The sequence below is a fragment of the Pseudorca crassidens genome, chromosome 21 (genome assembly GCF_039906515.1).
Source record: "Pseudorca crassidens isolate mPseCra1 chromosome 21, mPseCra1.hap1, whole genome shotgun sequence".
NCBI lineage: Eukaryota > Metazoa > Chordata > Mammalia > Artiodactyla > Delphinidae > Pseudorca > Pseudorca crassidens.
In genome coordinates this window covers 28853895-28881550 of record NC_090316.1, presented here as the reverse complement: position 1 = coordinate 28881550, position 27656 = coordinate 28853895, and the positions used below count along the sequence as shown (strand labels likewise).

Genomic DNA, 27656 nt, shown 5'->3' with positions numbered 1-27656 from the left:
CTAACAATGTCATTTTCAATCAGTCCCTACAAAGTACCACGCACAGTTCAGTCAAGCCGGAGGTAAGTACTAAAATATCCTTGAGAACTATGCTGTGTTCAGTGATGTGTGTGTGTGTGTGTGTGTGTGTGTGTGTGTACCTGTGTGGCTCCTGGTATAAAGAGAAACCTGAGTGCGTGGTAACATTGTTTCCTGCAAACGCCCACCAGTCTAACACAAATGAGACATAATTATAGCAATTTCTGCCTAACTGGATGGTGTGTACTCAGTGTGGTGGTTTGACTTTTCACATCAATAATCCAATTTCAAATCATACTTTTTATATGATAACTGTAGCCTCTCATGGGTGAAATGAAACTGTCAGTTGCAGACATGAGAGCAAGTGTTGATTTTTAAAACTGATGCTGTCAGGACTGAGACTGTCATTTCTGGGTATGAGAATGCAAAGATATATATAATCACATCTATGAAATATGTGTTGGTTATTAAACATGTGTTACTCCTTAGAGACAAGTATTTTCAGGACCCTTGTGGGACACCAGTGAGGTGTGGCCAGACACTCACTGGGGTCTTTATTCTTCCAGCTGGGCTTCTGCCAATCACTGCCTTGGAGATGGTGGAGAGCTGGCTGTTACAGGCCAGGGTCAAATAGAGGAAGGACCAGAATCACTACACCTCACTCTTTTTAAATCATTTCTAATGTAGCTCCCTTATATCTATGTGAGACAACATCTGAATAAGGAGGATAAATTTTAAAAATATATATATATTCTTAAACTTTGAAATATATGACTTTACAGTGTTTTCAGTTGATAAAGTACATGTGTGGAGAAGTGCAGCTTTCCCTTGATGAATGTGCCTTAATGCAGTGCTGTTTTCTGATAGCATTTTTAAGTGGCTTTTATTGGGTTTTAATCGAACTTGAGTGTTACTAATAGTGCCAAGAATGCTAATTATTGATTTTATGTAGTTAAAATACAGGGGACTTCAGTCTTCAGTGGTGTTAATTTATCCCTTCAGTGAATGTTTATTGAGTTCTAACTATGTACCGCACTGTTCTAGGTTCTGGGAATACAGCAGTGAACAAAACAGATAAATCCACTGCCCTCAGAGAGTTTATAGTCCAGTGCAGGGAGCAGGGGAAGGGACAAAAAGCGAACAACGAAAGATATAGTGTATCAGATAGTCTTCAGTGCTCCGGAGTAAAATAAAGCTGCACATGGGGATTGCCAGTGGTCAGCAAAGACTACATTATTAAGGTGACATTAGAGGAGAGACCTGAATGAAGTAAGGGGCCAGCTATGCACTTCAGTGGAGGAAGAATGTTCCAGGAAGAGGGGACAGAATGTGCAAAGGCCCTGAGGCATTAAGTCCTTGGCAGGTTCAAGGTACGCCAAGAAGGGCAAAGACTTTCTACAGCATAACCCACATTTGTATACTGGAAGTGATGGTGGGTCTTCTCATTGAGCTTTTGATGCCCTGTCTGTGTGAGGCTGACCTTGGTGATTCATCACTCTGAAGTGTTAGTAGGGTTTTCCCTTGCACATCCATAGTTAGCAGACCAAGCCGTTAGTCATAAGCCTATAGATATTTAGAATAACTAAGAGTGTACAACCTGTGAGAATGGAATCAAGGCCAGGAGCCTGGGCGGGGGGGCAGCTTCATGACCCTCTCGTTCTAACCAGCTCAGCTGAATTTAGCATTGAACACAGTCAGTTCCTTTTTTTGTCTGTTCATTTTGCCACATCAGCATAGTTTGCTTCAATTAAAGCACATTGAGTGCTTGTAAATAAAGGTATAATCACTTTTTTATTATAATACGTGGCTTGTTTATCCTTTTCTAGTATCTCTTATCATTTAAGGTTATTCATAAAAATTAGACAGTGTAATATCTGACTACATGTGCCATGGAGGAAGGATCCAGCTAAATAGCTGTGGATAAAATGTGTATGTCCTTAAAAAATGGATAAAACATCTAGCAAGATACTCCCAAATTTGACAACTTACACAGTGTGTGATAAGGCCACAATTTGGTACTAGTGAATTTAATATCGTTGATAAATTTTAACATCAGTTTTAACAGTAGACATTTAGATTTCCTCTGACATTTAATTAAATGCAGGTAGATGTGTAGGAGTTGTTGTTTTTGCTCCAAGATTAATATTAAGTTTGAGGTCCAGATTCAAGTAGCAGAAAATACATAAAGCAGATAAAATATTGCATGACTTTTGGTGTCTAGCACATCTTAATTCATTTGAAAAGTAGCATGCTACATTAAAAATACCTACATAATGGTAATAGTTACATACATAGCCCTCCTTAGTAGTAGGCATATTTACCCTCTAATATGTTTACCTTTCATCTTTGCAGAATAAATGATTATTTTAGCCCAATTCTATAAAAACATTTCAGTGTATTGTGATAAAAAAGATTGTTACATGCCTCTCTAGTGCAAACAGGCAGTATTCAGCATGCTCTAATCAACAGCCATCAATGAGCTGGACCACAACTGCACCCATAAGGAAGAAAAGCATAAAAATTTTTAAAGGGGGGCGGATATTTGCATTGTTAAGTAGCCGACGCATGCAGATGTTGTGTGGGTATAGGGTACATCGATGGGTAAGCGTCAGTGTTCGTCATGGGCAGAAGCTCAGTCGCAGTTCCCAAGCTAAGGTCACATAAGGACGTCTGTATAATATCAGAAATTGTGATGAATTGTAATGAAACTCACAGGACATCAGCTACGTTGGCAGATTGCGTTCACACAGGACACCTCAGGTCCTCAGGACACGTAAGCAAACTTGTCAACATTATTAACACAGTGTCTTTTTTTTTTTTTTTAAGAAGATGTTGGGGGTAGGAGTTTATTAATTAATTTATTTTGCTGTGTTGGGTCTTCGTTTCTGCGCGAGGGCTTTCTCTAGTTATGGCAAGCAGGGGCCACGCTTCATTGTGATGCGCGGGCCTCTCACTATCGCGACCTCTCTTGTTGCGGAGCACAGGCCCCAGACGCGCAAGCTCAGCAGTTGTGGCTCACGGGCCCAGTCGCCCCACGGCATGTGGGATCCTCCCAGACCAGGGCTCGAACCCGTGTCCCCTGCATTAGCAGGCAGACTCTCAACCACTGCGCCACCAAGGAAGCCCAACACAGTCTCTTTAATAGAACCTAAGTTGTAGAACACCAGTAACTGAGCTTTGTCAGGATGACCAACACTGTGGATTGGTTGCTGAACAACCTCAGGAGACATCCTTCGTGGGCAGAAGCTCACACACCCCAAGACCGCTCTCACTAGGCTTCTGGGTAGGATTGGGTTCCTTTGTTGGGATGACTCAGGTTGGGAGCCTAGTCACCGCTGTGACGGGCAGGGCGTAGATGGTGCGTTTTTGTGGCAGGCTGTGCCGCTGCCTCCTGTAGTATCAGCCCCCAGCCTGGCACTGGCTGCCTGGTCTCGGCGTCACTGTGTGGGTCTGGACTGGTCGCCGTGTGGGTCTGGAGTGGCTGCCGTGACAGTGCTTCCTGAACTTGCCGCTTCCTCATTGTCTTCTTACCCATGAGTCTGCTGTGAGTGGACCCTGGAAGGAGGGAGGGAGGGGTGGCAGGGGAAGAGAAAAGGACAATGGAGTGAGACACAGTGAGCAAAGGAAGAGACTGGTAATGCGCCACACTGACTTACATTAGCAGGGATGATGGCACTTGGCTGGTGCACAGGCTGTCATGTTGGAGACGTGAGGTCGTGGAGATTGAAAGGGGAGTCGTAAATGGTGAGTTTTGAACAGTAAGAAAGAGTTCAGAGAGGTTGTAGAATGCTTTAGACTGAGCTTCATGTAAGCAATTTTTGAAGTAGGCAAATTTGGGGTGCAACCCTTGTTCTGCCCTTACTGACCTATATGCAGGGACCACTCATTTGCAGTGTCTCAATCTCTACCTCCTTATCCGTGTCACACCTGTACACAAATATCAATTCCCTCACCCTTGACAATGCCATTTTGGAGTGGGATAATTCTGGTGGGAGGTGCAGGGGGTGGGTGAGTGGGGGACTGTCCTGTGCACTGTGGGATGTTTAAGGACCTTACCCGACACCCACTAGATGCCAGTAGTAGCCTCCCAGTTGTGACAGCCAGAGGTCCCCTCTAGGGCAATACAGCCCCTGGTTAAGAACCACTGGTCTAACCTTTGCAAAAGTTTGCAGTGAACTGGTTCTCTCCCTTTCTCCAGTCACATGATTTTGTAATCCAGCGAAGTCCCTCCCCAGTACTATTTTTTTTCCTTTTTATTAAGAATCTCTTAAACTGATACCAAAAATAAACAACTTGAATTGTACAGTTCTAACCTTATTTGGCATTTGATTTTCTTTTTAATGAGAAATCTTTGAAACAAGACACCTGACCTGAAGGGAAAACTGTACAGATTCACTTTGTTTAGAATACGTTACCCCATTTAAAGAAAGATGTTCCTATAATACATAACAACTAAATACAAAATATTATAAAAATTATGAATAAAAATATTATAAAATCATTTTATAATTACACGTGTAAAAGCTTGAATCTCGTCAGTCAAGGTATGTAGATTTTTTTAAAGTAAAAGAATAAATGAGTAGAATATAAAATTAAAAGTTGAATGAGCATGTCACCAGTGGAGAAAGAGGATGTATTCACAGAATCAGTTTCTCTCTGTTTGATGTCAATTAAAATGTACCATTGACCACCTTATAAAAGAGGCAAATGAAATGCAGTGCCTGTGCACTCACCCCACTTAATTCATGAGCAATAAAGGAAAGTAGACAGGGAATGGAAACAACAGAGAAAGAAAAGTTGTAGTAGTCAGGAACCAAATCAGTTTCCAGGGGTGGGAGCAGAGTCCCAGAGCAAATTAGCGGGTCCTCTTCCTGGTAGAAACCTCCACCTGCAGGTGGAAATTCTCAGTTACACCTTTGTCCTCCGTCTCTAGCCACTCGGTATGTGTGGTTCATTGATTGGCTGCCCAAACCCTGGAGGATGTTCTGCCTCCTTGCAAACCCCCACTGTTTACAGTAGGTTTCAACGCTTCATGAAGAGATACACTTTTCTACAAACAAACCAAGTGTAACAGTTACTTTGAAATAATTCCCAGCTTACAGAATAGTTACAAGACTAGTGCAAACTAAGTACTCTTCTCTCAGATTCACCAGCCTTATACATTTTGCCACATTTGTTCTTTCTATGTTCTCTCTCCCCCGTCTCTCTCTCTCTTCCCCCCAACCAATACTTCAATATTTATTTCCTAAGAACAAAATCAGTATCTTACAATAACAACTCTATAATTTTCAAATTCAGGAAATTTAATTTAATACTTTCATAAAATAGCATTGTACCAAATTTCAAATATTGCTAATGGTTCCAGAAAGGAGCTTTATGCTGTATTTCCTTCCTGACCTCAGATCCATCCCCGGCTCAGACATGGCATTGGGTGGTCTCCTTTAATCTGGAATAGTTCCTTCTCCTTTCTTTGTCTGTCACAGCACAGATGTTTTCCAAGAGTACAGGCCGTCATATGCCCCTGTCTGCAGTCACACCACAGAATGGTCCTGCCCCACTAGCTTACATGAACAGGGTTATTGCTGTCAGCTCCTAACTCAGTTGGTGTTACCACGTCAAGGGCTGAACTTGCCTTCCACTACACAGAAGATGCCAGGTTTGCTCCCCGAGGACATCAAAGCTTCTCCAGAAGAGGCAGGACAGAGGTGCTGAAACATTGTGAAAACTCACACCTCCTGGCTCTTTCAGTTGGGAATTATTATAGAGGATGATGTATAGTTATAGAGGTATGAATATGTTTTCTATCTGCCGTACCCACTCCGCCCCCAAGGCAGGGACACACACAAAATTAAGTCCGAGGGGAATGAGGCCAGCCCGTGGGAAAGGGCAAGGGAAGGATGGAAGGGCTGGATCAATAAAAGATTGATGATGGTGGTTGTTATCCATGGAAAACATCCTCTCCCGCCTGCCAGGTTGAAAGCTCTGTTTAAAAGAAGTGCTGAGACGTTCTCGAGGCAGCTGGAGGCGGGACCGTGACCCGCTGGCAGCTCGGAGCTAGCCGGGCGGCCGGAGCTAAAGAGCGCCCGAGCGCCATGATTCCTCTGGAGAGGCCGAGCAGCGGGGGCTCTTCCCCGGCCGCCGCCCCCGGCTCGGGTCGAGTCGGCCGGGGTCTGACCACGCCGCGCCGGCTGCCGCCCCCGCCCCGCGGGCTGCTGACGGAGATCCGCACCGCGGTGTGCACCGAGCCCTTCCAGGATGCCTACAGCCTGAGCCCGGCCCGGGCGCTGGGCAGGGGGAAGTTTGCAGTGGTGAGGAAATGTATAAAGAAAGATTCTGGAAAAGAATTTGCAGCAAAGTTCATGAGGAAAAGAAGAAAAGGCCAAGATTGTCGGACAGAAATAATTCATGAAATTGCTGTTCTTGAACTAGCACAGGACGATCCTTGGGTCATTAACTTACACGCAGTCTACGAGACGCCATCGGAAATGATCCTAGTTCTGGAGTATGCTGCTGGGGGTGAAATCTTTGACCAGTGTGTTGCAGACAGAGAAGAAGCCTTTAAGGAAAAAGATGTTCAGAGACTCATGCGGCAGATTCTAGAAGGTGTTCGCTTTTTACACGCTCATGACGTAGTTCATCTTGATTTGAAGCCCCAGAATATTCTGCTGACAAGTGACTCTCCACTGGGTGACATTAAGATCGTTGATTTTGGTCTTTCACGAGTACTGAAGAACGGCGAAGAGCTCCGGGAGATTATGGGCACCCCCGAGTACGTGGCTCCTGAAATTCTTAGTTATGATCCTATCAGCATGGCAACGGATATGTGGAGCATTGGAGTGTTGGCATATGTCATGCTGACGGGAGTATCGCCTTTTTTAGGCGATAATAAACAAGAAACGTTCCTCAACATCTCACAGATGAATTTGAGTTATTCTGAGGAAGAATTTGATGTTGTGTCTGAGTCAGCTGTTGACTTCATCAAGACACTTTCAGTTAAGAAACCTGAAGATCGCGCCACTGCTGAGGAGTGTCTGAAACATCCATGGCTAACGCAGAGCAGTGTTCAGGAACCTTCTCTCAAGGTGAAAGGAGCATTAGAAGAGGCACAGGCCCTCCAGGAAGGCGATCCTGTGCCTGAAAGTCATTCAGATACTCAGAAGCCGGAAACCGAGGAATCCGTCGTCACAGAGGAGTTGATTGTAGTTACTTCATATACTTTAGGACAGTGCAGACAGTCTGAAAAAGAGAAAATGGAGCAGAAGGCCATTTCCAAACGCTTTAAATTTGAGGAACCTCTGCTGCAAGACATTCCGGGAGATTTTATCTACTGAGCAGTATTTCCCTTTAGAACTTTAAGATTTCTATATTGGAAACATTATTTATGGACTTCTGGCCAAATGGTACATGTGCTGAAAGTGGATGACCAGGTGTCACTGGTAGAAACTAAAATAACTTTGTCAAACTTGTGGAGTTAGAGAAATCAAGCCAGATTTATAAAGTTGCCAACCAGGAGGTTTAACGGGTAAAGTTACCTTTTTCAGAGTTCTTTTTAAGAAGGGAGATGCTTGAACCTTTTATTTCTGCATCCTGTTTCTCCAGAATGAGAATGTGTATGCAAAGATATCTGTAGTCACTTTCCTTAAAACTCCAAGTAAAAGTGCCAAAATTAAAAAAAAAAAAAAAAGAAGTGCTAATGAGGTGTGAAAACTAGGCAAATCAGGGCCCTTTGAGTATGCTTTTGGCAGGAACCTAGAAAGTTACTCATTTTTTAGTGGTTTCCTAACTGCAGTTTTGGGCAGTTCTATTGACTATCAGGGAAACAAATTCGTACATTATGAAATGTTACTTCTCCCCTGAATCCCGGCTACTAAACTACCAGATTTTTATTTACATTTCAAAAGGAAATGATTATTTTCTTAATAGATGCATTTTTCCCTTATTTTCAAACAATGTACTTAATTTTTTTTAATTGAGGTAAACTTTTGATTTCTTATTACAAAGCAATGCAAGCATAGAAGAAATAGGAAAATGCAAATAAAAACCAAGCTGTTTAATAAACATCTCTATTTTTAAATGCAAAAATTTGCAGTTCACATCTGGGTAATAACCTTGCTTTTTCTATGTATATGTGCATGTAATAATTTTTTCCACTATGACAAAATACTCCATAACTGTTTTTGTTGTTTTTCATTTCATGTATTATAAGTATTTTTCTATGTTGATAAACATTCTTCCAAATATATTTTACTGGCTGAAGAGTTTTCCATTTTGCAGCTATGCCACAATTAATTTAGTCCATTTCCTTTTGTTGTGAATTTAGGATGTTGCCAGCACTTTTACTATACTGAAATTGTTATAAATATCATTCATTATTGCTAGTATTTTTTAAACAAGTTTTCTTAAATGTTTCCTTAGGATACATTTTGATACATAGAATTTACAAGTCAAGAAGTAAAGGAAGACATGTTTTGACGATAATAGTATTCATACCCAAATTGCCCAATACATGCTTAAACATCCACTAAACATTGGAGTTAATCTGCTCTTGGAGTAACATCATTTTAACAGACCTCTTTCTTTCAGTACGTATTTCATTTTATTTTTTTCTTAAAACAACATAACTTTGTGTCTATAATCAGATGTGAGAAGAAGCCTCCATCTCTTTTGCAAAGTAAAATAAACTCTCAAAATCCAGTCGCACGGCCGGCCTGTGGCTGTCTGAGGTCTCCCTGCTGTGTTTGCAAACGCAGGAGGCTCCCCTCCTCAAGGTGGCCTCTGTCCTCCCCCGGGGACCATCCTCCTCCCCCATTAGCGGCCAGCCAAGGTCTCCCTTTGTCTCTTGCCAGCCCTTCCCTTCCTCTGAGAGCAGAAGGCAGAGACACTTGAAGCTCAGCTTCTACCAGCCTGGCTGTCAAAGCCTTTTCCTCCTAAGGGAAGGTGTTCCCTCCAAGGCTTTCACTCCTGCTTCTGAAAGAATGCCTGCGTGTTCGTCTGTGTTCATTGTGTTGCAGCTTCCAGAGGCAGATGCGTTGATGCTGATCCATTGTTGGTCTGGGCAGGCTTCTGATTCTTGCTGCCATTGATTTTGTGGGAGTAGGGACTAAGCAGAGTAGGGAGTTAACTCTGGAAATTTCACCTCACGTTACTGATATCCCGATTCAGACTGGTCCACAGCTTCAGGACAGAAGCTTTACAGTTCAACATTGTAACAAGTTGCTGGGTTTTCCCATCACATGAGAGCTGAGGAAGAAAAAACACAGGTGGGGAGAGAATAAGTGATTTGTCTTTTCCTTTAGAGATTGAGCATCAGAAAACCTGGAGTTCCCAGGGAAACAGCGATTCTACAGATGCTTTTCTCCAACTATCCACATCTTGTCTCCTTTGTTCCTCTCTCAGCCTTGCGATCTTTCAGTTCAATCCTAACCTCTCATTTTTAACTTCTCGCCCTCTCTCCAACCTCTTTTCGCTGACAAGAGGAGAAGTGTGGTCGTCCAAAGGAACATTGCCTGGTTTCTCTTGTCTTCTTACTGCCCTATTTTAAGGTGAAGAAACTGCAGCTGCAGTTATCAGACCCTCATCTTCCTCTCATCTCAGCTGTCCAAGGCCTCATACCTGTACATTTTACAGCTCTCAACAAAATTCAAAGCCGGGGGCTTCACAACCTGCGCTTTCAGCAACACTGATCACAGACGAGTGCTGGTGATACTGTTGTTTAAATTCCCCAAGAGCAACAGTGCTGGAATTTTAGCTGCATCAGATCCACCTGGAGAGTTTACTAGAACACAGACTGCTGGACCCACCCCCAGAGTTTCTGGTGAAGTAGGTCTGGCGTGGGGTCAGAACTTTAGAAAATCTGTATTTCTAAGTTCCCAGGTGACGTTGATGCTGCTGGTTTAGAGCTCGTCCTTAGAGACAAAAATCAGATGCTCTGATGCCACTTGTCTCAAATGTGTTTCCAGTTGTTTTCGAAACAAGGGCCATTAGACATGCCTGTCTCCTCTGTCAGGAGTGTCACTGCTGCCACCTTCCAACTAACCAAATCCGTAGTCCTTTGGGGCTTGCCAATCCCATTCCCAGCTATCAAACCCGATCAAGCTGGTTAACTGAACCGCTATCCAATTGAAATTAATTAATTAGGTTGATTGACCTAGTGATGAATTTAATTCTGTTAATGATGCAGTGGTTGGATTGCTCTCTTCCTCTTTGTGGCTGGTGGGTGAGCAATGCAGGAAAAGGCAAAGTGGTGCTTCTGCTAACTGGTGTGAAACACCTGAAGACTCTGCAGGGGTGTCCTCAGCTGGTGGGCGCATCCCCAGTGCCCTGGCCTCCCCACTATTGCTCCCCTCCCTTCCAGACCCTTTAGCTGCTAAGATCCTCTCCTGTCTTTGCTGTTCTGCTGATCATCCTGAGCTGCCCTGATCTGGATCTCACACATCATAGCTTTAAGCATCGCCTCTTCCTGATTTTTAAATCATCTTCTGAGACTTCAAGAAGTCATATGCAGACCTTCTCACTCTCTCCCTTGTACCCCTGAACTTTCACATCCACAGCTGTTATTTTTTTAAACTCTGTGCTACATTCTGAATTTCTTAAGGGTCTATTTTTGTGTGCATTAATCTTGATTTCTGCCATTTGTAATCTGTTTTTTTTTTTTCAGCTATTACATTCTTTAATCTATAGAAACATACAGTGTGTTTTTAATTTATGTGTTTCATTTCCAGAGGCTCTACTGGGTTAGTTTAAAGCTCTTGGAAAATGTTACTTCTTGTTCCTTGGTCACACTGTTGGCCTTTCTCATAGTCATATGTACACACTGAACAGGCATCTATCGCTGAGGTTCCTGTAGGCCCACTGCCTGGGAATCTGGATTCTCACTCCTGGCCTTGTCTTCACTAAGTTCTTGTCTGATGGTGTAGGTTACTTCTCTTTTATACGGTGAACTCATGTTCCTTGGATCACTGGGGGTTCTTTGAGGCTCTGATGGAAGCCGTGTTCCCCCAGAGAGGACTTGGTTTGCTTCTGCCAGTTTCCTACGGTCACTACTAAAGAATATCCTTGAATTCTGGTTTCACCTTGAGATTTGTAGGGACACATGGGTTCCTTGAATTTAGGTTGTGAACCCATATAAATGCTGACTTAGAGTTATGAATTCTTGGCAACGATTTCTTCTTCTTCCGCACAGAACCAAGGCTGAAGAGGGCAAGTTTTGTTTTCAAAAAAATTTTTCCAGATCGTTTTCATGGTGGGTTTATTCCTTGTCAAATCTTTTACTGTGAGTGATTCTCTGGGGGGGGTCTCATATAGTTATATCTATACCTACATCTATAACTATATTATGTATAAAGAATATAAAATATACTTAAATAGAAATGTATAATATATCAGTCTTTCGATCTGTCTGTGTAGGTTGAGAAGTTCCATGCTGGGGGGCCCCAGGCTTCCTCTACTGTCTTCTGTGTCCTGAGTATGGTTACAAGAGGGAAGTTCCGGGCAGCCAGGCTTTCCAGCTCCTGTTAGTGAGATTCCCATCTTCTGGGACTGCTTACCTCCCAGGATTTCTAGTCTCACCTGATCATGTCAGGAATTCATTCAGTGTTTATATTTCTTACTTACCTTAATGTGAACTTGTTTGCACACATTGCTTATGTTCTGAAACCTGACTGAGGTGAGCTCTACTCAGAACAGAACAGTCAGGGCTGTTTGGAGGGAGAGATTAGCAGAGGTGCAGAGGTGCATGCCTGCTTCAATTGTCACACAGGTGGTGGTTGTGCAGCAGTGGTGGCCAGAGCCCTGGCTGGTCTGGTGGGAAGGAAAACGCTGACCTCAAGGGTTTCAGATTATCGCAGAGTCTGTTCCCAGGACCTGCCTCCCTTTTACAAGTAGAAGATGTATTTGGAATTCTTATATGAGTGTAGAGACTTGTATCCTTTCAGAAGCTGTCTGACAACTTCTGGTGACATAAGAAGCATTTCATAACAGAGATAAAATCGTGATTTAAAAAAAAGATTTCCTCCCTGTTCTATGCTTCTTTATTTTGTACTGAGATAAAAATGTTTACCCAAATGACCAAGTTATCCTTTACTCTAAGGACTGTCTACACATCCTGCCAGATAAAGGCAGAGTCACATGCAGGCACTTAATAATAAAAGAGGGGATCTGTGTGTTCGGGAAGCACCAGGTTTGTACCCCCTGCTTCTGAGGTCTGCTCAGTTTGAAGCCGTTACAGGAGGTAGTGAGTGAAGTGCCCCTGCTGGGGGTTTGGGGTTACGTGTTAGGAGCTCGCTGCTCGCCACCTGGAGGAGAGAGCTAGTGGTTGCTGACACTTCCTACCCTGCATTTGCGTAGGCATTAATGGCGCACAGGGAAGAAGCCAATGGAAAGTCTGAAAGAGGCAATTGACTCCAGCAAAGTGATTGCCCATTTCGTGTTAAATGTGCGTTTCTGAGAGGCAGTCTGTTTGAGAGCCTTCTGCAGTAAGGAATCCACGGGCCCGGGGAGGCCGATTGATGACAACTTTTAAGGCCACGATTCACACACACACACACACACAACTGAAGGTACACGAAAACAAAACAGGGAATTTAAAAAGGTGATACAAATTACACAAAGTTTATTTAACATTTGATGGTGTTGCCTTTCTTTTTCCTTCACTGACAAGGATGAATCCAGCAAACCATGGTTAATATGAAGCATCAAATACTGAAAACATATACATCTCTTAAAAAAATTAGCAACATAAAATGTCCATGAGTCCATAAAATGTCCCTTTTCTGTGCCTCCCCCTCCTCTGAGACCACCTCTCCCCGCAGATGGGCTGTGGGTCCTCGGCTTCGGCTTCAGATCATGACCACATACTCTTTGCTCTGACCAAGAGCCTTTTCCTGTCTACTGACTTCCTATTCCAGAGAGAAATATTCTTTCTAGACACAGACTGTGCGTGTTTCTTCTGCTCCTGTAAGTTACCACGTAAGAGAAACCCATAGGGTCTTGACCCTTTCCAGAAGCCACATTGGAAGGAAGTATTTCTTCCATAATTCTTTCTAGTCCAGTATATTTGTAGATCCATGTGTTGGGAGATGCATGGGGTCCTGTCATCACGCCATCATGTCTGCAGGGCTCAGAATTTCCAGACCAGCTTGAGATGTGGGGGCAGGCGAAGAGCAGCGCTTTTCTCTCAACACAAAGCCGGTGTTGACGTTCTTGCTCTGATTCCCCAGAGAAAACTCGTACTGCGGTCGGACAGCTAGCTCAAATGGATAACATATTCTTCTCTGTGTGTTGTTTGTGGTATACGTGTGATTGATTGAGTGGACTTGGTCTACTGATGTTTAAAAGCCCAGTTCTAAAAACCAAGATTTGCAACAATGGGGTCTTGAAGTCCGGTGAAATGTGGGGAGGGAGACAGCAGTCAGTGTCAGGAAGGTACTGAGAAGCCCTGCTGTGCTTGGGTTTAAGTCCTAGCTCCTTGGTTCACCAGCTGTGTGTCCTCAGGAAAATTACTTAACATCCTTGCACCAAAGATCACTCTTCTGTCATCCGATTTCACGGGAGTGTTGGGAGGATTAAATCATAGATTCAAAAAGTGCTTACAGTGGTACCCAGTCCATAATAAGTAATCAAATATTAGACATTATTGACTAAAGTATTATCCTGATATAGAAGAATGCAAACCATTTGATGTATTCTTCCTATCAGATACCTTTATGTATTTCATTATGTTAAGATCAGGGGAACAATTCTGAAGTTATGGCAAGTAACATTAACTTTACGAATAAAACAGATTCATAGAGATTATGTAATTTATTCGGGTTAGGAAGTGTGTTGACATTTGGATTCAGACCTTTAAGTTGCCAAAACTCACAACAACCCTCCAAAGTATGTATAATCGCCATCCTCACATCACAGATGAGGAATCTCAGATATACATTGTTTACGAAAATTCCCCACGAAGCTCGGGTAGCAAGTGGGGCAACCAGTTTTCAGTTAGGATGCTTCTGACTGCAGAGCATCACATGGCTTAACATAAGATGAATCACAACTCAAAACTAGCTTCAGCACTAAAGAAAATGTGTCACCACATGGATGTAGAAGTGTGCAAGGAGGGTATTTTTTAGGTCTATTATTGAGGGACCCAATCTCATTGTCAGTGGACCCTCTCTGCCACCCTCACTGAGTGAGCTAATCCCATCACAGCTGCAAGACGGCCATTCCAGGCTTCACCTCTCTGTTTGCACCAGTGACCAAGACTAGGAAGAATGCCCCTGTATCATGCTTCTTTTTGAGAGAAAGAACACTTCCGCCAAAGACTTCTCTCACATTTTATGGCCAATGTTAAGTCACATGTACTTTCCTCAAGTACAGCTGATTATGTAAATAAGATGGCTTTGATTGCCTTACGCAGACTCCTAAAGATTTTCCTCTCAGACTTGGAGAGACAGGGAAAAAAGCGGGTAGGTAGTCAATTGAGCGGTGTGTGCCTTAGATCAGGTTGTGAACCAGGCAGTCTGATTAAGCAGAGTGGTTATCATGCCTGTTATTTTCTTAGTTGGGAATGTGGTTTGGGAGTCCCCAAGACAGCCCTCAGGTCCGACAGTTCCCTGGAAGGACTTACAGAACTCAGAAAAGCCATTATACTTTTATGGTTTATTTCAGCAAACAGAACAGACTAAGGTCAGAGAAGGGAAGGAACTCCCAGGGCAGAGTCCAGGAGAGACCAGGAGCCAGCCTGCAGGTGTCCTCTCCCCATGGAACTGTGTTCTCCAAGCAATGTCCTACAATGACATGCCTGCAGTATCGCCAGCCGGGGGAGCTGACGAGCCTCGGGGTCCAGGGTTTTGATTGGCGTCAGTCACAGAGGCATGACTGACCCCCCACGCGGCTCCCCTTAGTCTGCAGCCCCTGCAGAAGTCACGCTGCTCCTGCTACGTGACCGGAGGCTCCCACCATAATCACACTGAGGCATAGATGCCCTGCTGTGGCCCAAGGCCTCCAGGTCAACAAAGGCACTCTTATCAGGCAGGACATTCCAAGGGCTCAGAGGTTACAGGTCAAGGACAGACTTTTTAATGTGCAGGTGGGGACATCCCAGACCTGCTGACTTCCACTGTACTGGTGATAAAGCCAGATGAAAACTATGTAGAGATGTTTTTGATAAGGGACACACATATTCATCTTCATATTTTATACCAAATCCTCTTGAGATGGAATGATTCTATTATGTATTTTAAATATGCAGATAGATCTGAGTGAATATATCTGTTTCCTTTGTTTCTGTGATCTTCACTGCACGGTATTTTAATACGTGTAGCTGTTTGCATGCTGTGCATCAAGTAGGTCCTTAAGAAATAGTATCTGGTGATTATACTGTGATGCACACATGGTTGCTGAAAGCAGAGTAATGTTTTCACAACGTTTTCATGTTTAATTTAAGGGTAATTGAATGTTTTCAGATGGACATACAATATTTTTATCTCTTAATTTTGGAAAATTTGTACCTTTAAAACATTTATATTTTTTAATTAGGAAATATCTATATACCTTTTCAAAATTAGAATGGCTATTAGTGGCTAAGGATGAAATATGATTTTTGTGTGAATGTACAACCAGTCCAATTCTCCACTATATTTTGATCCCATTGCATTGGTTTTTGATTCTGAATTGGGAATAGGCTTAGATTTACACGTCAGATTTTATTTGCTTCATGTGAGGGGAAGAAACATCCATTAACTGTCAAATCTCACCGAGTTTTCCAACTTGTCCATCTGAAAGAAAATATGGCATTCCCAATAATACCATTTTTTTAAAATTAAAAAAAATTTTTTAATACATCTTTATTGGAGTATAATTGCTTCACAATACCGTGTTAGTTTCTGTTGTACAACAAAGTGAATCAGCCATATGCATACATATGTCCCCATATCCCCTCCCTCTTGAGCCTCCCTCCCACCCTCCCCATCCCACCCCTCTAGGTCGTCTCAAAGCACTGAGCTGATTTCCCTGTGCTATACCACTGCTTCCCACTAGCTATCTATTTTACATTTGGTAGTGTATATATGTGGATGCTACTCTCACTTCCCCCCAGCTTCCCCCTCCTCCAAATACCATATGCTAACGCATATATATGGAACCAACAATACTTTTTACACAATGCGTCTTGAGTCTCTCCACCTGCTGGACCTCCAGGCTATAGATTATAAACATACTTTTGGGTGGTATTTTTCACTGTCACTGTAATTTATATCATACTCTACATAGACATTTTAAGTCATGTTTTATGAGAAAAGAAGTGTTCATTATATATTATTTTCAAGGATTTATTAGTCTGTAATTTCTTGAGTAATAGAAAATTAGAGGAAGATGGAAAAAAAAAACATGTCAGCGACTATTAAATAGAAGAGTGATTGGGTACAACAGGGCATGTAGTTTAAAACTAAAAGTACCAGATAACAGGATATTCACTAAGGAAACATAGCTCTTGGGTTTGAAAGAACCCACTTATCAAAGTGTTTTTGTTTTTCTTTTCAGAGTGGAATTTGTACTTCTGAAATGATAATTATAATTTTTAAAGCCTCTGGCTTCATTTCGTCATCTGCCCCTCTCTGAGAGCTTCTGTCTTAAAGCAGATGACTGAGGAGAAACGCAGCCTCTAAAGGAGTGATATTAGACAGCGCCCTCTTTGTACCTGGAAAGGGAAAGCAAAGGGAGATGGACAGGAATGAAACACAGCACATATAGGAGACTTGATCACACATGTATGCTCTCACCTTTTTAATTGAAGTCATTTCCCGGTTTAAGTATTATGGAAATGAATTACTTGCATTACAGTCATTTTAAGTAGTTATTTTTAAAAGAAATTCCGGGAGATTCAGAGTCAACTGAATGTTTCATGCATTGAAAAGAGGCATCCTTCTTGCCCTAATCCATCTACAACCCCCATCACAGTCTAAGCGTTGATCACTACAGATTAACTGAGATTTATCTAGAAGCTTTTGGTACTTCTCTCTCACGAAAAGTAATCTCTTATTAAGATGGAAATACCCCAGGGACAGTCTTTAGTTTGTGTTCAATAACTCAGTGAGGGCAAATGGGGATGAGGCGGTTAGGAATGGAGATCCAAGGAGCAAAATAGGGCTCTAACTGATGAGATGAAAGATGCCTCTAACCAGCACTGTTGAACACCTAAGACTTGACCTTTCAATAATAAAATGGTTACATCACCACACGTGTAAAAGCTAGCACTACACATCGTGGCCTTTTAAAGTTGCCTAAGTACTTTTAATCTTGCTGTATCTTTTTGCATTTTTATTAAGTTAGTTTTCTCTACTGAGAACTTTAAGGAAAAATCTTGCTAATTTTCTCCTGGTAATGATGAAAACAATAATAACAAAATCTGAAGGAAAAATACTTGCATTCTTATATAAATAATGAGAAATGAATGGTGAATTTACCCATGGTTAGAATCAGTATTCTCTCTCTACCTGTGCAATTTGTAACTTAAGGGCTACTGAGCTGCAGTTTGGAAGGACAGGAAGAGGCATCTCTCCATGAGTGGTTATGTTTTTGGTCTACCATAGATGAAGCCAGGTTATCTTTGGAGCAGGGGAGAATTCAAGTTTTAAAGATAGGTTAAGTATTTCAGGACACTTGTTTACCTGCTAGCGCCTAAGGCAGAAAAATCTCTTTGGGAGTCTTTTATTTACTCAAGAGCTGTACCTAGAACATTTCCTTTGAACAGTTAAATTCCCTCCGTCCACCTGAGGGTTTCAATCTCTCATTATTCTGAACTTGCTGAGATCACCAATAATGTCCAGTGTTGCCAAACCAGTGGATATATTTTAATCTTCTATTTACTTGGCTTCCTAGCATTGTTTCAGACAATTTTCATCCTGGAAAATTCTCTTATCTTACCTCCCCCGACACTACAGGCTGCTGCCCTGAGTTCTCCTTCTCAGTTCCCTGGCTGTTTTATCTGCTTGTTCTTGACCTCAAGATGTTCAAACCACTCCAGACTCAACTGGAGGCTGGCTTCTGTTGTTTCTCAAATCAGTCATCAGCTAAGCTATATTGTTTTCCAACTGTGTGCTGGTCTCTGTACAGATTCTGGGGATAGAATAATGAACAAGACAGAAAATTCTTTACCACAAGGGACTTACATTATGTAAGGGGCTTACCTTATGTCCCAAATAAATAACTAATATAATTTCTGATCGTGTTAAGTGCTTTCAAGAAAATAAAATGACCACTGAGAGAGAGAACAGTGTGGGGAGGCTGCTGCTTTAGCTAGGGTGCTCATGGAAGGCTTCTCAGGGGAGGTGACCTTGCACTGATCTCCTTGTACTGAGAAGGCAGGAATATGAAGATGTGGCTGAAGGGTATTTCAGGCAGAAGGAGCAGCACATGCCAAGAAGCGTGCTTGGGTTGTTCAAGCGTGAGACAGAGTGATGGAATTTCATTCTAGATCCCATCGATGGTTTCCTTGATTTTAAATATCACCTGTATAAAAACAAGTCCCATGCTTCTGTAATACATCACTTCTCCTGATCCAGCAGACAAGCTGACCTGTCCCTTGGTCTGTCTGTTGGCATCTTCAGTGTAACAGATCAAAAATGGAATGTTTCCCCTTCCCGAGCTTAATCTGTTCTCCTCTTGCATTCCACACCACTGTAAATGATGCGTCCCTTCAGACAGATAACTCCCTTTTCCCCAGGCCTTATGACCTAACCAATCACAAAGTCATTTCCTTTTTATCTCCAACAGTGAAAATCAGTATGCTGCTCTCCATCTCCCAGTCACCTGCCCGTCCAAGCCGCCACCATTGTTTGTGTGGATTACATCAAAGCTTCTTCCCTCTGTCTGCCCAGTCCTCTGGGAGGAGCCAAACGAAGTATTTAACATAAGTCAGACCTTCTCACCTAAGCGTCTTCAGTGGTTTCCCACTTGGTTGCTACTTCCTCTCAAGCTGCAGTGAGATGGGCAGCTTGGCCTTCTTTTTTCGGTTCTTTGAATGGCCCTATATCTTCCCATCCTAAGGAGCTTAACTTTTGCGGTTGACTGGCCAAGAGGGATATTATATTCACTTGGCCCTTAGCTAACTCCAGTCATGCTTTAATAAAGTTCCAGCTTAAGCGTCATTCGCCTTCAGGGGCCAGCCCGTACCCCGTCCTAAGTCTGATCCTCTCTTCCCTCTCTCCATTACTCTCTCTAATGCTATTCACTTCTTTTCTCCCTAGCACCTTTCCAGTGTGTAACAGTGAGTACTACTTTGGGGTTTTATTGTTTTGTGCTTTCTCTGTGAGGTCTTTCTGTTAAACCTCCCAGAGGCTAACACAGAGGCTCCCTGCCCTGGGTGTTCAATCAGTATGTTGCTGAGTGGATGGTGAATAACTAAATGGAATTGGCCACAATTAACTTGTTATTTCTATTTCCAAGTGTTATTTCCATGGTGATTTTGATTACTCTAACATATCAAAAAACCAATCGTTTGAATTGTTTGCTTCTTATGAATGAAAATACAGAGTTCAAAAAATATGTTAACATCTCTTGCTGGCTTTTAAACGTAACACAATAGCACTGTAAGAAACAAGTATAAATACTGTGAAAACAAAATTTCAAATCCACTTACTTCTAAGTTGAAAGGCACGATTTCCAATGTAACTGGCTTTGTTTGAGTTATGAGACGCTAAACCCTGTGTTTTTGAATGACAGTTCCAAATTTATATCTCTTAGCCTTTGCTTACACTATGCAAGTCATCTTTCTTTTTTTACTTTATGAAAAGTACATGTTGCTTTCAGGTATAATATCATTTTACCTGTATCTTTTCTGTGTCTATCAGCGGTATTTTCCATTTCCCTAGTCTTTTATAAAGTAAACTTGTGTAATAACTAACATCCCTCAATGAAATTTCCCTGAGGATGGGAACATAGAGACAGACACATGAAACATTAGAGCTGAAAGAAAACACGGAAATAATTTAGCCCAAGGTATTTACAGCAGAAAGAGGAGAGGAACAAATACTGGTAGAAACAGTCCTTTTTATTGAGGATTGCTTGGCGTATTGCAAAGCTAAGACGCTAAATCTTCACAATGATATTGCATGGCAGATATTTCAGGTGAGAAGGTGGAGGTTCATAAAGGCTCAACAGCAAGCTTGCCCAAGGTCCCACAGGCATTGAGAGCATCTCTGTTTAATCCCAGTTCTGCCACCCACCACACCTTGAAAGTCACTTAACCTTTCTGGACTTCACTCACCAGAACTAAAAAATACAGGACTTGGACTGCATTATTTAATTTTCTCATCAATAAATTTCTGTGATTTTTCTAACACGAGCCTTCTATCTTATTTTTCAGTTTGTATCCTCTAGTAATGATACCTGTTTTCCTTTTATCACAAATTATGTTGTGTCCTTTCAGCCTGAAAGATGTTGCCAAATTAGCCTAAATACTATTCTTTTCACCATTTACCGAAGTTTGATTTTGTAAGGAAACATAAAAATGTTAAGTGTACTCTACCATTTAAGTATTTACCATTTAAGAAAGTGAAAAATCCAATTCAAAGTTTAAAGAAAATATTTTAAAATAAATATTTTTGACCATATATATATATATATATATATATATATATATATATATATGTATGTATGTATGTATCTTCCTTGACTTACAGTGGGGTTATGTCCTGATAGACCCATCACAAGTTGAAAATATGGTTAAGTAGAAATGCATTTGATGCACCTAACCTACTGAACATCATGGCTTAACCCAGCCTACCTTCAACATGCTCAGAACACTAGCCTTGGGCAAAACCATCCAACAGAAAGCCTATTTTACAGAAAAGTATTGAATATCTCATGTCATTTGTTGAATAAGGTACTGAAAGTGAAAACCAGAATGGATGTCTGGGTCTAGAATGGTTCTAAGTACGTGGGCAGTTGACCCTCATGATTGCGTGGCTGACTGGGAGCTGAGGCTGCTGCCACCGACCAGCATCATGAGAGGTGATCTGCCCACCTATCACTAGCCCACAAAAGATCAAAATTCAAAATTCAAAGTAGGGTTTCTACTGAATGTGTATCTCTATCACACCATTGTAAAGTCAAAAAATTGTAAGTCAGACTGCTGCCGAACCCAGGTCTGGCTGCTGCTCGCCACTTGAAAGTCAGTTTTCAATAGACAAGTGTTGGTAGGAAAGGAAAGGTTGCTTTATTTCAGAGCCCGGCAACCTCGGGAGAGGGTGGACTCCTGTCTGAGAACCAACTCCCGATTACTGCTCAGGGGATAGGGGCTTTTTTTAAAGGGGAGTTTCAGGGTTGTATAGGTGGAGGGTGGGAGCAGAACAGCATAGTTGTTTTAAGTACAGTTAATCTTTAGTTCCATTTCTTTGAGTCCAGTTCTCAGAACTATATGAAGTGCAGTAGCTTATGTCATGGCTTCAATTTGGTCATCATGTAGTCATCCTCCTCCACCTGGTGGAGGCTTCAGTATCTGTAAAACAGCTCACAGGATATGGCTCAGAATATTATCTATAGTCCTTAAGGAGGAGCTAAAGGTTCTTGACTATGCTTAATGACTAAACTATTATCATTTGGTCTCCTTTGACTGTTTTCCTTTGTTTCTCCATTCTCTCACTTCTCTGATTAAACTTATTCTTTGGCTAAAGTTTTTCCACAGACAGAAGGCAGGCTGAGGACATGGCAGGGCAAGGACCATAGGGTCCTGCTCCGTTTCAAAACCGGTTGTAAGTTGGGGACCACCTGTAGTGTATATTTTAAGTTTCAGATTATAACTACATGTAACTAAACACATGCACATGTACATACACATAATGAAGAAGAAGATATCTGAATGTCCTGTGAAATGCATACGTGAAAGAAGTGAGACTACTTCTCATTAAGAATCTATAATGGAAAAGAATCTGAAAAAGTATATATATATACACTATATATATATATAATTGACTATATATATAATTAAATATATATAATTGAATCACTTTACACAACGTTGTAAATCAACTATACGTCAATTTAAAAAAAGAGGAATCTCAGTCAAAAGCACCTTCATGGTTTGACATCTGCCTCAGTTCCTGACTTGGGTTCTCTGTATTTCTCAGTATAACTCCTTCCCCTTTAGAGCACTTTCTACTGTGTTCTGTGAACGCTCCATAGCCACTCTGACCTCCATGCCTTTGGTCACACAGTTCCCTTGCCTGGGGTGCCCCCTCTCCACCAGCCCGTCAACTCCTCTCTACGTACCAGAATTCATCTATCCCTTGAGACTTTCAAGTCCTTCAAGAAAAGTTTAGAGTTATTATCTTCTTTCCTTTACTTCCCCCTCCTTAATCCCTCCATCATTCTCTTCTTTTTCCTCCTTTCCTTGCAGTCCCTCCCCCTTTTCTTCTTCCTCCTTCTTTTATTTATTTCTTTTATCTTTTCTTTTATTTTTTAAAGACCATCTTTAGAGCAGTTTTACAACTAAACTGAGAGGGAGGTACAGAGATTTTTCACATATTCCCTGTCCCCATACATGCACAACCTCCCGCATTATCAACGCCCCCACCAGATGGTGCATTTGTTACCAAGGGTGAACCTATCTGGACACGTCGTCATTACCCAAAGTCTGTAGTTTACATTGGGGTTCACTCTTGGTGTTGTACATTCTGTGGGTTTGGAAAAATGTATAATGACATGTATCCACCGTTATAGCATCACACAGAGTAGTTTCACTGCCCTAAAAGCCGTCTGTGCTCTGCCCATTCATCTCCTCTCTAACCCCCTGAACCCTGGCAACCACTGATCTTTCACTGTCTCCATAGTTTTGTGTCTTCCAGAATGTCATATAGGTGGAAGTGTATAGTACATTTGTCCCTTGGTATCCATGGGGGATTGGTTCCAGGACCCACCATGTATGCTAAAATCTGTTCATGCTCAAGTCCCATAGTTGGCCCTCTGATATCCACAGATCCTGCATCTGCAGATTCAACCAACCTCAGATTGTGTATTAAATTTGCCATCTGAGGTTGGTTGAAAGTACAGATGTGGCACCCACAGATTCGAAGGGATAACTGTATATTTATTCAAAACAAACTTCCACATACAGGTGGACCCCTTAAAGTGCACCTACACAGTTCAAACCCGTGGTGTTCGAGGCTCAACTGTATGTAGTAGACTTTTCAGATTGGCTTTTGTCATTAGTCATATGCATTTAAGTTCCCTCCACATCTTTTTTTTTTTTTTGCGGTACGCGGGCCTCTCACTGTTGTGGCCTCTCACTGTTGTGGCCTCTCCTGTTGTGGAGCACAGGCTCTGGACGCGCAGGCTCAGCGGCCATGGCTCACGGGCCCAGCCGCTCCGCGGCATGTGGGATCTTCCCGGACCGGGCACGAACCCGTGTCCCCTGCATCGGCAGGCAGACTCTCAACCAGACGTGCCCCTCCACATCTTTTCATGGCTTTTTAAATTCATGAATAATATTCCATTCTTTGGAGTACTACAGTTAATTTATCTATTTACTTACTGAAGGGCATCTTGGTGGCTTCCAAGTTTTGGCAATTATGAATAAAGTTATCATACATATATGTGTGCAGGTTTTTGTGTGGACGTAAGTTTTCAGCTCCTTTGGGTAAATACCAAGGAGCACAGTTGCTGGATCATATGGTAAGAGTGTGTTTATTTTTATAAGAAACCACAAATTTTCATCCTAAGTGATTGCACCATCCTGCATCCCCACCAGCAATGATGAGAGTTCCTGTTGCTCCACATCCTCACCAGCGTTTGATGTTGTCAGTGTTCAGGATGTTGGCTACTTTTCTTTATTTTTGATAACTTAAAAAAAGTTAGATTCTTTTGGTTACCAGAATCATTTAAGGAAAAGAGTGTCCTTGTTAGGACAAACATGTACTAAAATTAGGGAGCCATGATTATTGGGACTGGTTACTTTCTTAGTGTTTCCCTCAAGAGCTAAGACATGATGGACAGAGGTGTGTGGGCTCCTTTCTGAAAGGCTGCTCCGTCTCCTCTCAGTACCGGAAGGCCTGCGAGCCCACCCCTGCATGTCCAGCTGCTCCCCCTCTGAGCCTGTGCTCCTCCTGCTCTCTTTGGCTGGCTGTGTCACCTAACGCCTGCAGACTACATAGTGGTACCTTTTCAAACACAGCTTTCTCCACTAACTGCCTCCTGTCTTTTATACATCAGAGCTACAGCTCTCAAAAAAGTCAATGGTAAGGGCTCAGATATATATTTTTAAAATGCAAATCCGTAAGTTATTTTCACAGGAAGCATGGCCTGATTTGGGCCAGATACCCACTGTTGGCCCACACTGGTAGACAAGGAAGGCAAGAAAGGTCGTAGCTGGACTTTGGGCTGGGAGGTTTCCCAGAGGAAGGCATGTGGGCAGGAGGACATGGAAAAGAAGATCTCTGTTTCACTTTCACATGTGTTTTTTTGTGTTTAAAGAACCTATTTTCACCGTAGAGCATTATGATAAGACAAAACACAAATACAAAATACAACCACTACTTATACCTTACAGTTTTACAATTTGTCACTTAAAACTTCCTTGAAAGACCCCCTCTTGGCTGAGAGTAAAAAAGTGGATTAATGTAGTAAGAATGATATGGGCCCTGAAGATTTATCAGCTAAATATATAGGATATGCAAACTAACCTTCCAACTCCACTTTCCTCCTTTCTCAAACAGAAAAAGTAACAGTTCCCTCACAGAGATTTTGTGAGGATTAAATTATGTAACAAATATGAAAAGGCCTGCCATAATACATCACATGCCGTGATTCCCCTTTTTCTTTTATTAATATTGCATAATTCCTTATACAAACTAAATTTTACACATTTTTGTAGAAATGAATAGAATATTAATTAATATTAGATTCTTACTCTTTTAATATTTGCAGATCTACAGCTCGGTGCTTTGTGTCCACCTAGAGAGGTGGGATAGGGAGGGTGGGAGGGAGACGCAAGAGGGAGTGGATATGGGCGTATATGTATACGTATAGCTGATTCACTTCGTTATACAGCAGAAACTAACACACCATTGTAAAGCAATGATACTCCAATAAAGATGTTAAAAAAATATATTTGCAGATCTATAATAATGAGGAACAAAGGAAAAGCAGTGTGATATATTCAGTTGAGACCATATAAATAAAAATTATAGCATGACTTTAAGTAATTGATAGTTTTTTCAGTGATTTTTAATATCTATGATCTCAGTACTGGAGGTGATATGCCATTATGTCTTTAAAGAGCTATAATTAATAATTTACAATGTGTAAAATTGAAACATTATGCACATATTATATCATTGTGTACTAATTATTATTTCTCCCAAATACCTTGCAGCTGTGTGTTTTCAAAATGGCTATTAGCATTCTGCAAGAATTGTTTTATAATAGTCAAAAAATCATTTCTGTTTCTTAATTACACATTTGCAAAACATCTGAATAAGGTACAGAGTGAGATTACAAACACAGATTTTGATTTAATGAGAATTTTAGGAGTGACCATATCAATTTGATTTACTGATATATTATTAATTTTAAACTATAGGTATCACAAAAATTCTCAATCAGAGAATTTAACATTTCTGCCCTGCTAGAATACATAAAGAAGAACTAAGCATTCTCTTATTGTATAGTATCCCTGTAAACAAATATTAATAAATGTTGTATGTTATAAAAATATATATGATAGACAAATCATTCATATTAAATATTATTAATTTAATAATGTTAATATTTATATATTTTAACCATTTTGTGTAAGCAAATAATAGTTATTAATTTAATAATGTTAATATTTATATATTTTAACTATCCTGTATAAGCAAATAATAGTTATTAATATATATTTGGTTGAATATTTATATATATTTAATATTTATTTAAATTAATTTAAATTTTAAAAATTATTTAATAACATGAATATATATGTAATGTGTGTATAAGTGAAAAAATAAATATGTACATAAAGTATATGATACATGCTGACATCATTTATATTTACTGTATTAGAATGTACTTAAATACAAGCTTCTGAAATCACTTATAAACTATTATGATAAAAACTTTCTATGGGTACTCATTACTTAGATAATTAATATTTCCTATTTTTTAAATCTACTAATTGACAAATAAGGTTTTAGAATTTAAATGTATTACCTCTAAAATAAAATACTTAAATATCTGATATTTAAATATAAAGTAATTATATATGTATGTATAATCCTGAAATCAATTATACTGTACACTGACTTTGAGTTTTTTTTCCCCTTTTCTCTCATGTTTCAAGGTTATTAGACTAGTACTTTAGATCCTATGCAAAGTAGTAATATAAATTGACCTGGTCAAATGCTATCTTTACTGTTAGAAGACCATGAATAATTAGGCATCCTGCAAGACATCTCTGAGTAGACTCTAAAAATTATTCATGAATCCTAAGTCCAGAGTCCTTAAATTCTCACAAAGAGACTAGAGCAGAAGTGACAGGCTGTGAGACCTCAAGCTAAGGCAGCTTAGTCCCTGGGTGACGGTCACTCTGCATTTGTGGGGGCCAGTGGAGGTCCGAGACATCTCTTTTGGGTTTTTGAGTGCTGCCAGGATACATCCAAGTAAACATCTTCAGGGACGGTATGGAATCAGACAGCCATAAGGACAACTCTCAGGGATCTTGTAAAAATTTCAGTGCTGTGAATTTATACTGATTTTGTACTAACATATTCTTATATTTCATTTTATTTGGGTACCAAATAAACATCTTGGTTTAACTTGAAGATACATAAAGAAAATAATTCCTCTTTGAATATTTGCTGCCATGGTGATTTTAGCAGTTGGAGGATAATTATTAATGTTATAGCCCTTATAAGAAATCTACTTGTTTTTTGCCTCTGTCAGAAAAAAAAAAAAAAAAAAAATCAATAAGAGGCAATGTTAAAGAAAAGTAAAAGCTTAATAGTGAGAGAATTTGGAGTATTTAAAATTACCTGGACCATAAGATCCCTGCAGGTAGTAGTTGAAATAATGTTAGAAAGACAGGTTTTGAATGCCGGCCAAATAGTCTTCATTTGTTGTAGAGTAGGGAATCATTAATAATTTCTTGAAAGAGTTTCTCAATAATGGATTTATTACATTAGAAGCTAAAATACGAGTTAAAAATAAATTACTGTAAACTAAGAGATAGTTTAAGACTATGGCCTTAGAATTGGAAATAAGAGAACATGGATAAAATCAAGATATGAAAATTATTATAGTAGGCATTCAATTTCTAGTGTTTTAAAAGTCAGAGAATTAAAATATGTAATGATAAAAGAGAGAGAGTCCAGACAAAAATGTCTGGCATTGTATTAAATTAAACACTTGGGAAAATCCAGCCTAGACTCTCACACACAAGGCCAGTTGTTTGTGGGCTGTTTCCTTGTCCATCCATTAATCTGAGGTCCAAACAATGCAGATCAAAGCAATGTGTTTTTAACAACTTATTTCTATGTAAACTATCCATTTTAAACCCTAATGTTGCGATGAGAATTTATTATCAAAACGTCAACAGTTCTTGCTAACCTGTTTCTGTAAAGCTTGTCTATATGTGCAAAAACAAAAACAAAACCAGTGACTGGTAAAGACTGCAAATATTC

The 27656-nt window shown here is 40.7% G+C and overlaps 2 protein-coding genes across 3 annotated transcripts in view; both read left to right on the top strand.

Moving 5' to 3' along the window:
• CSMD1 (CUB and Sushi multiple domains 1) overlaps positions 1 to 27656 on the top strand; it is a 1750344-nt gene that overhangs the window by 1220745 nt on the left and 501943 nt on the right. The gene's annotated exons all lie outside the window — the stretch shown is intronic.
• On the top strand, positions 6037 to 7705 carry LOC137215931 (serine/threonine-protein kinase 17A). The gene has a single exon (XM_067721528.1). It carries the CDS (start codon positions 6111 to 6113, stop codon positions 7347 to 7349), a length of 1239 nt encoding a protein of 412 aa, XP_067577629.1. The 5' UTR covers positions 6037 to 6110; the 3' UTR covers positions 7350 to 7705.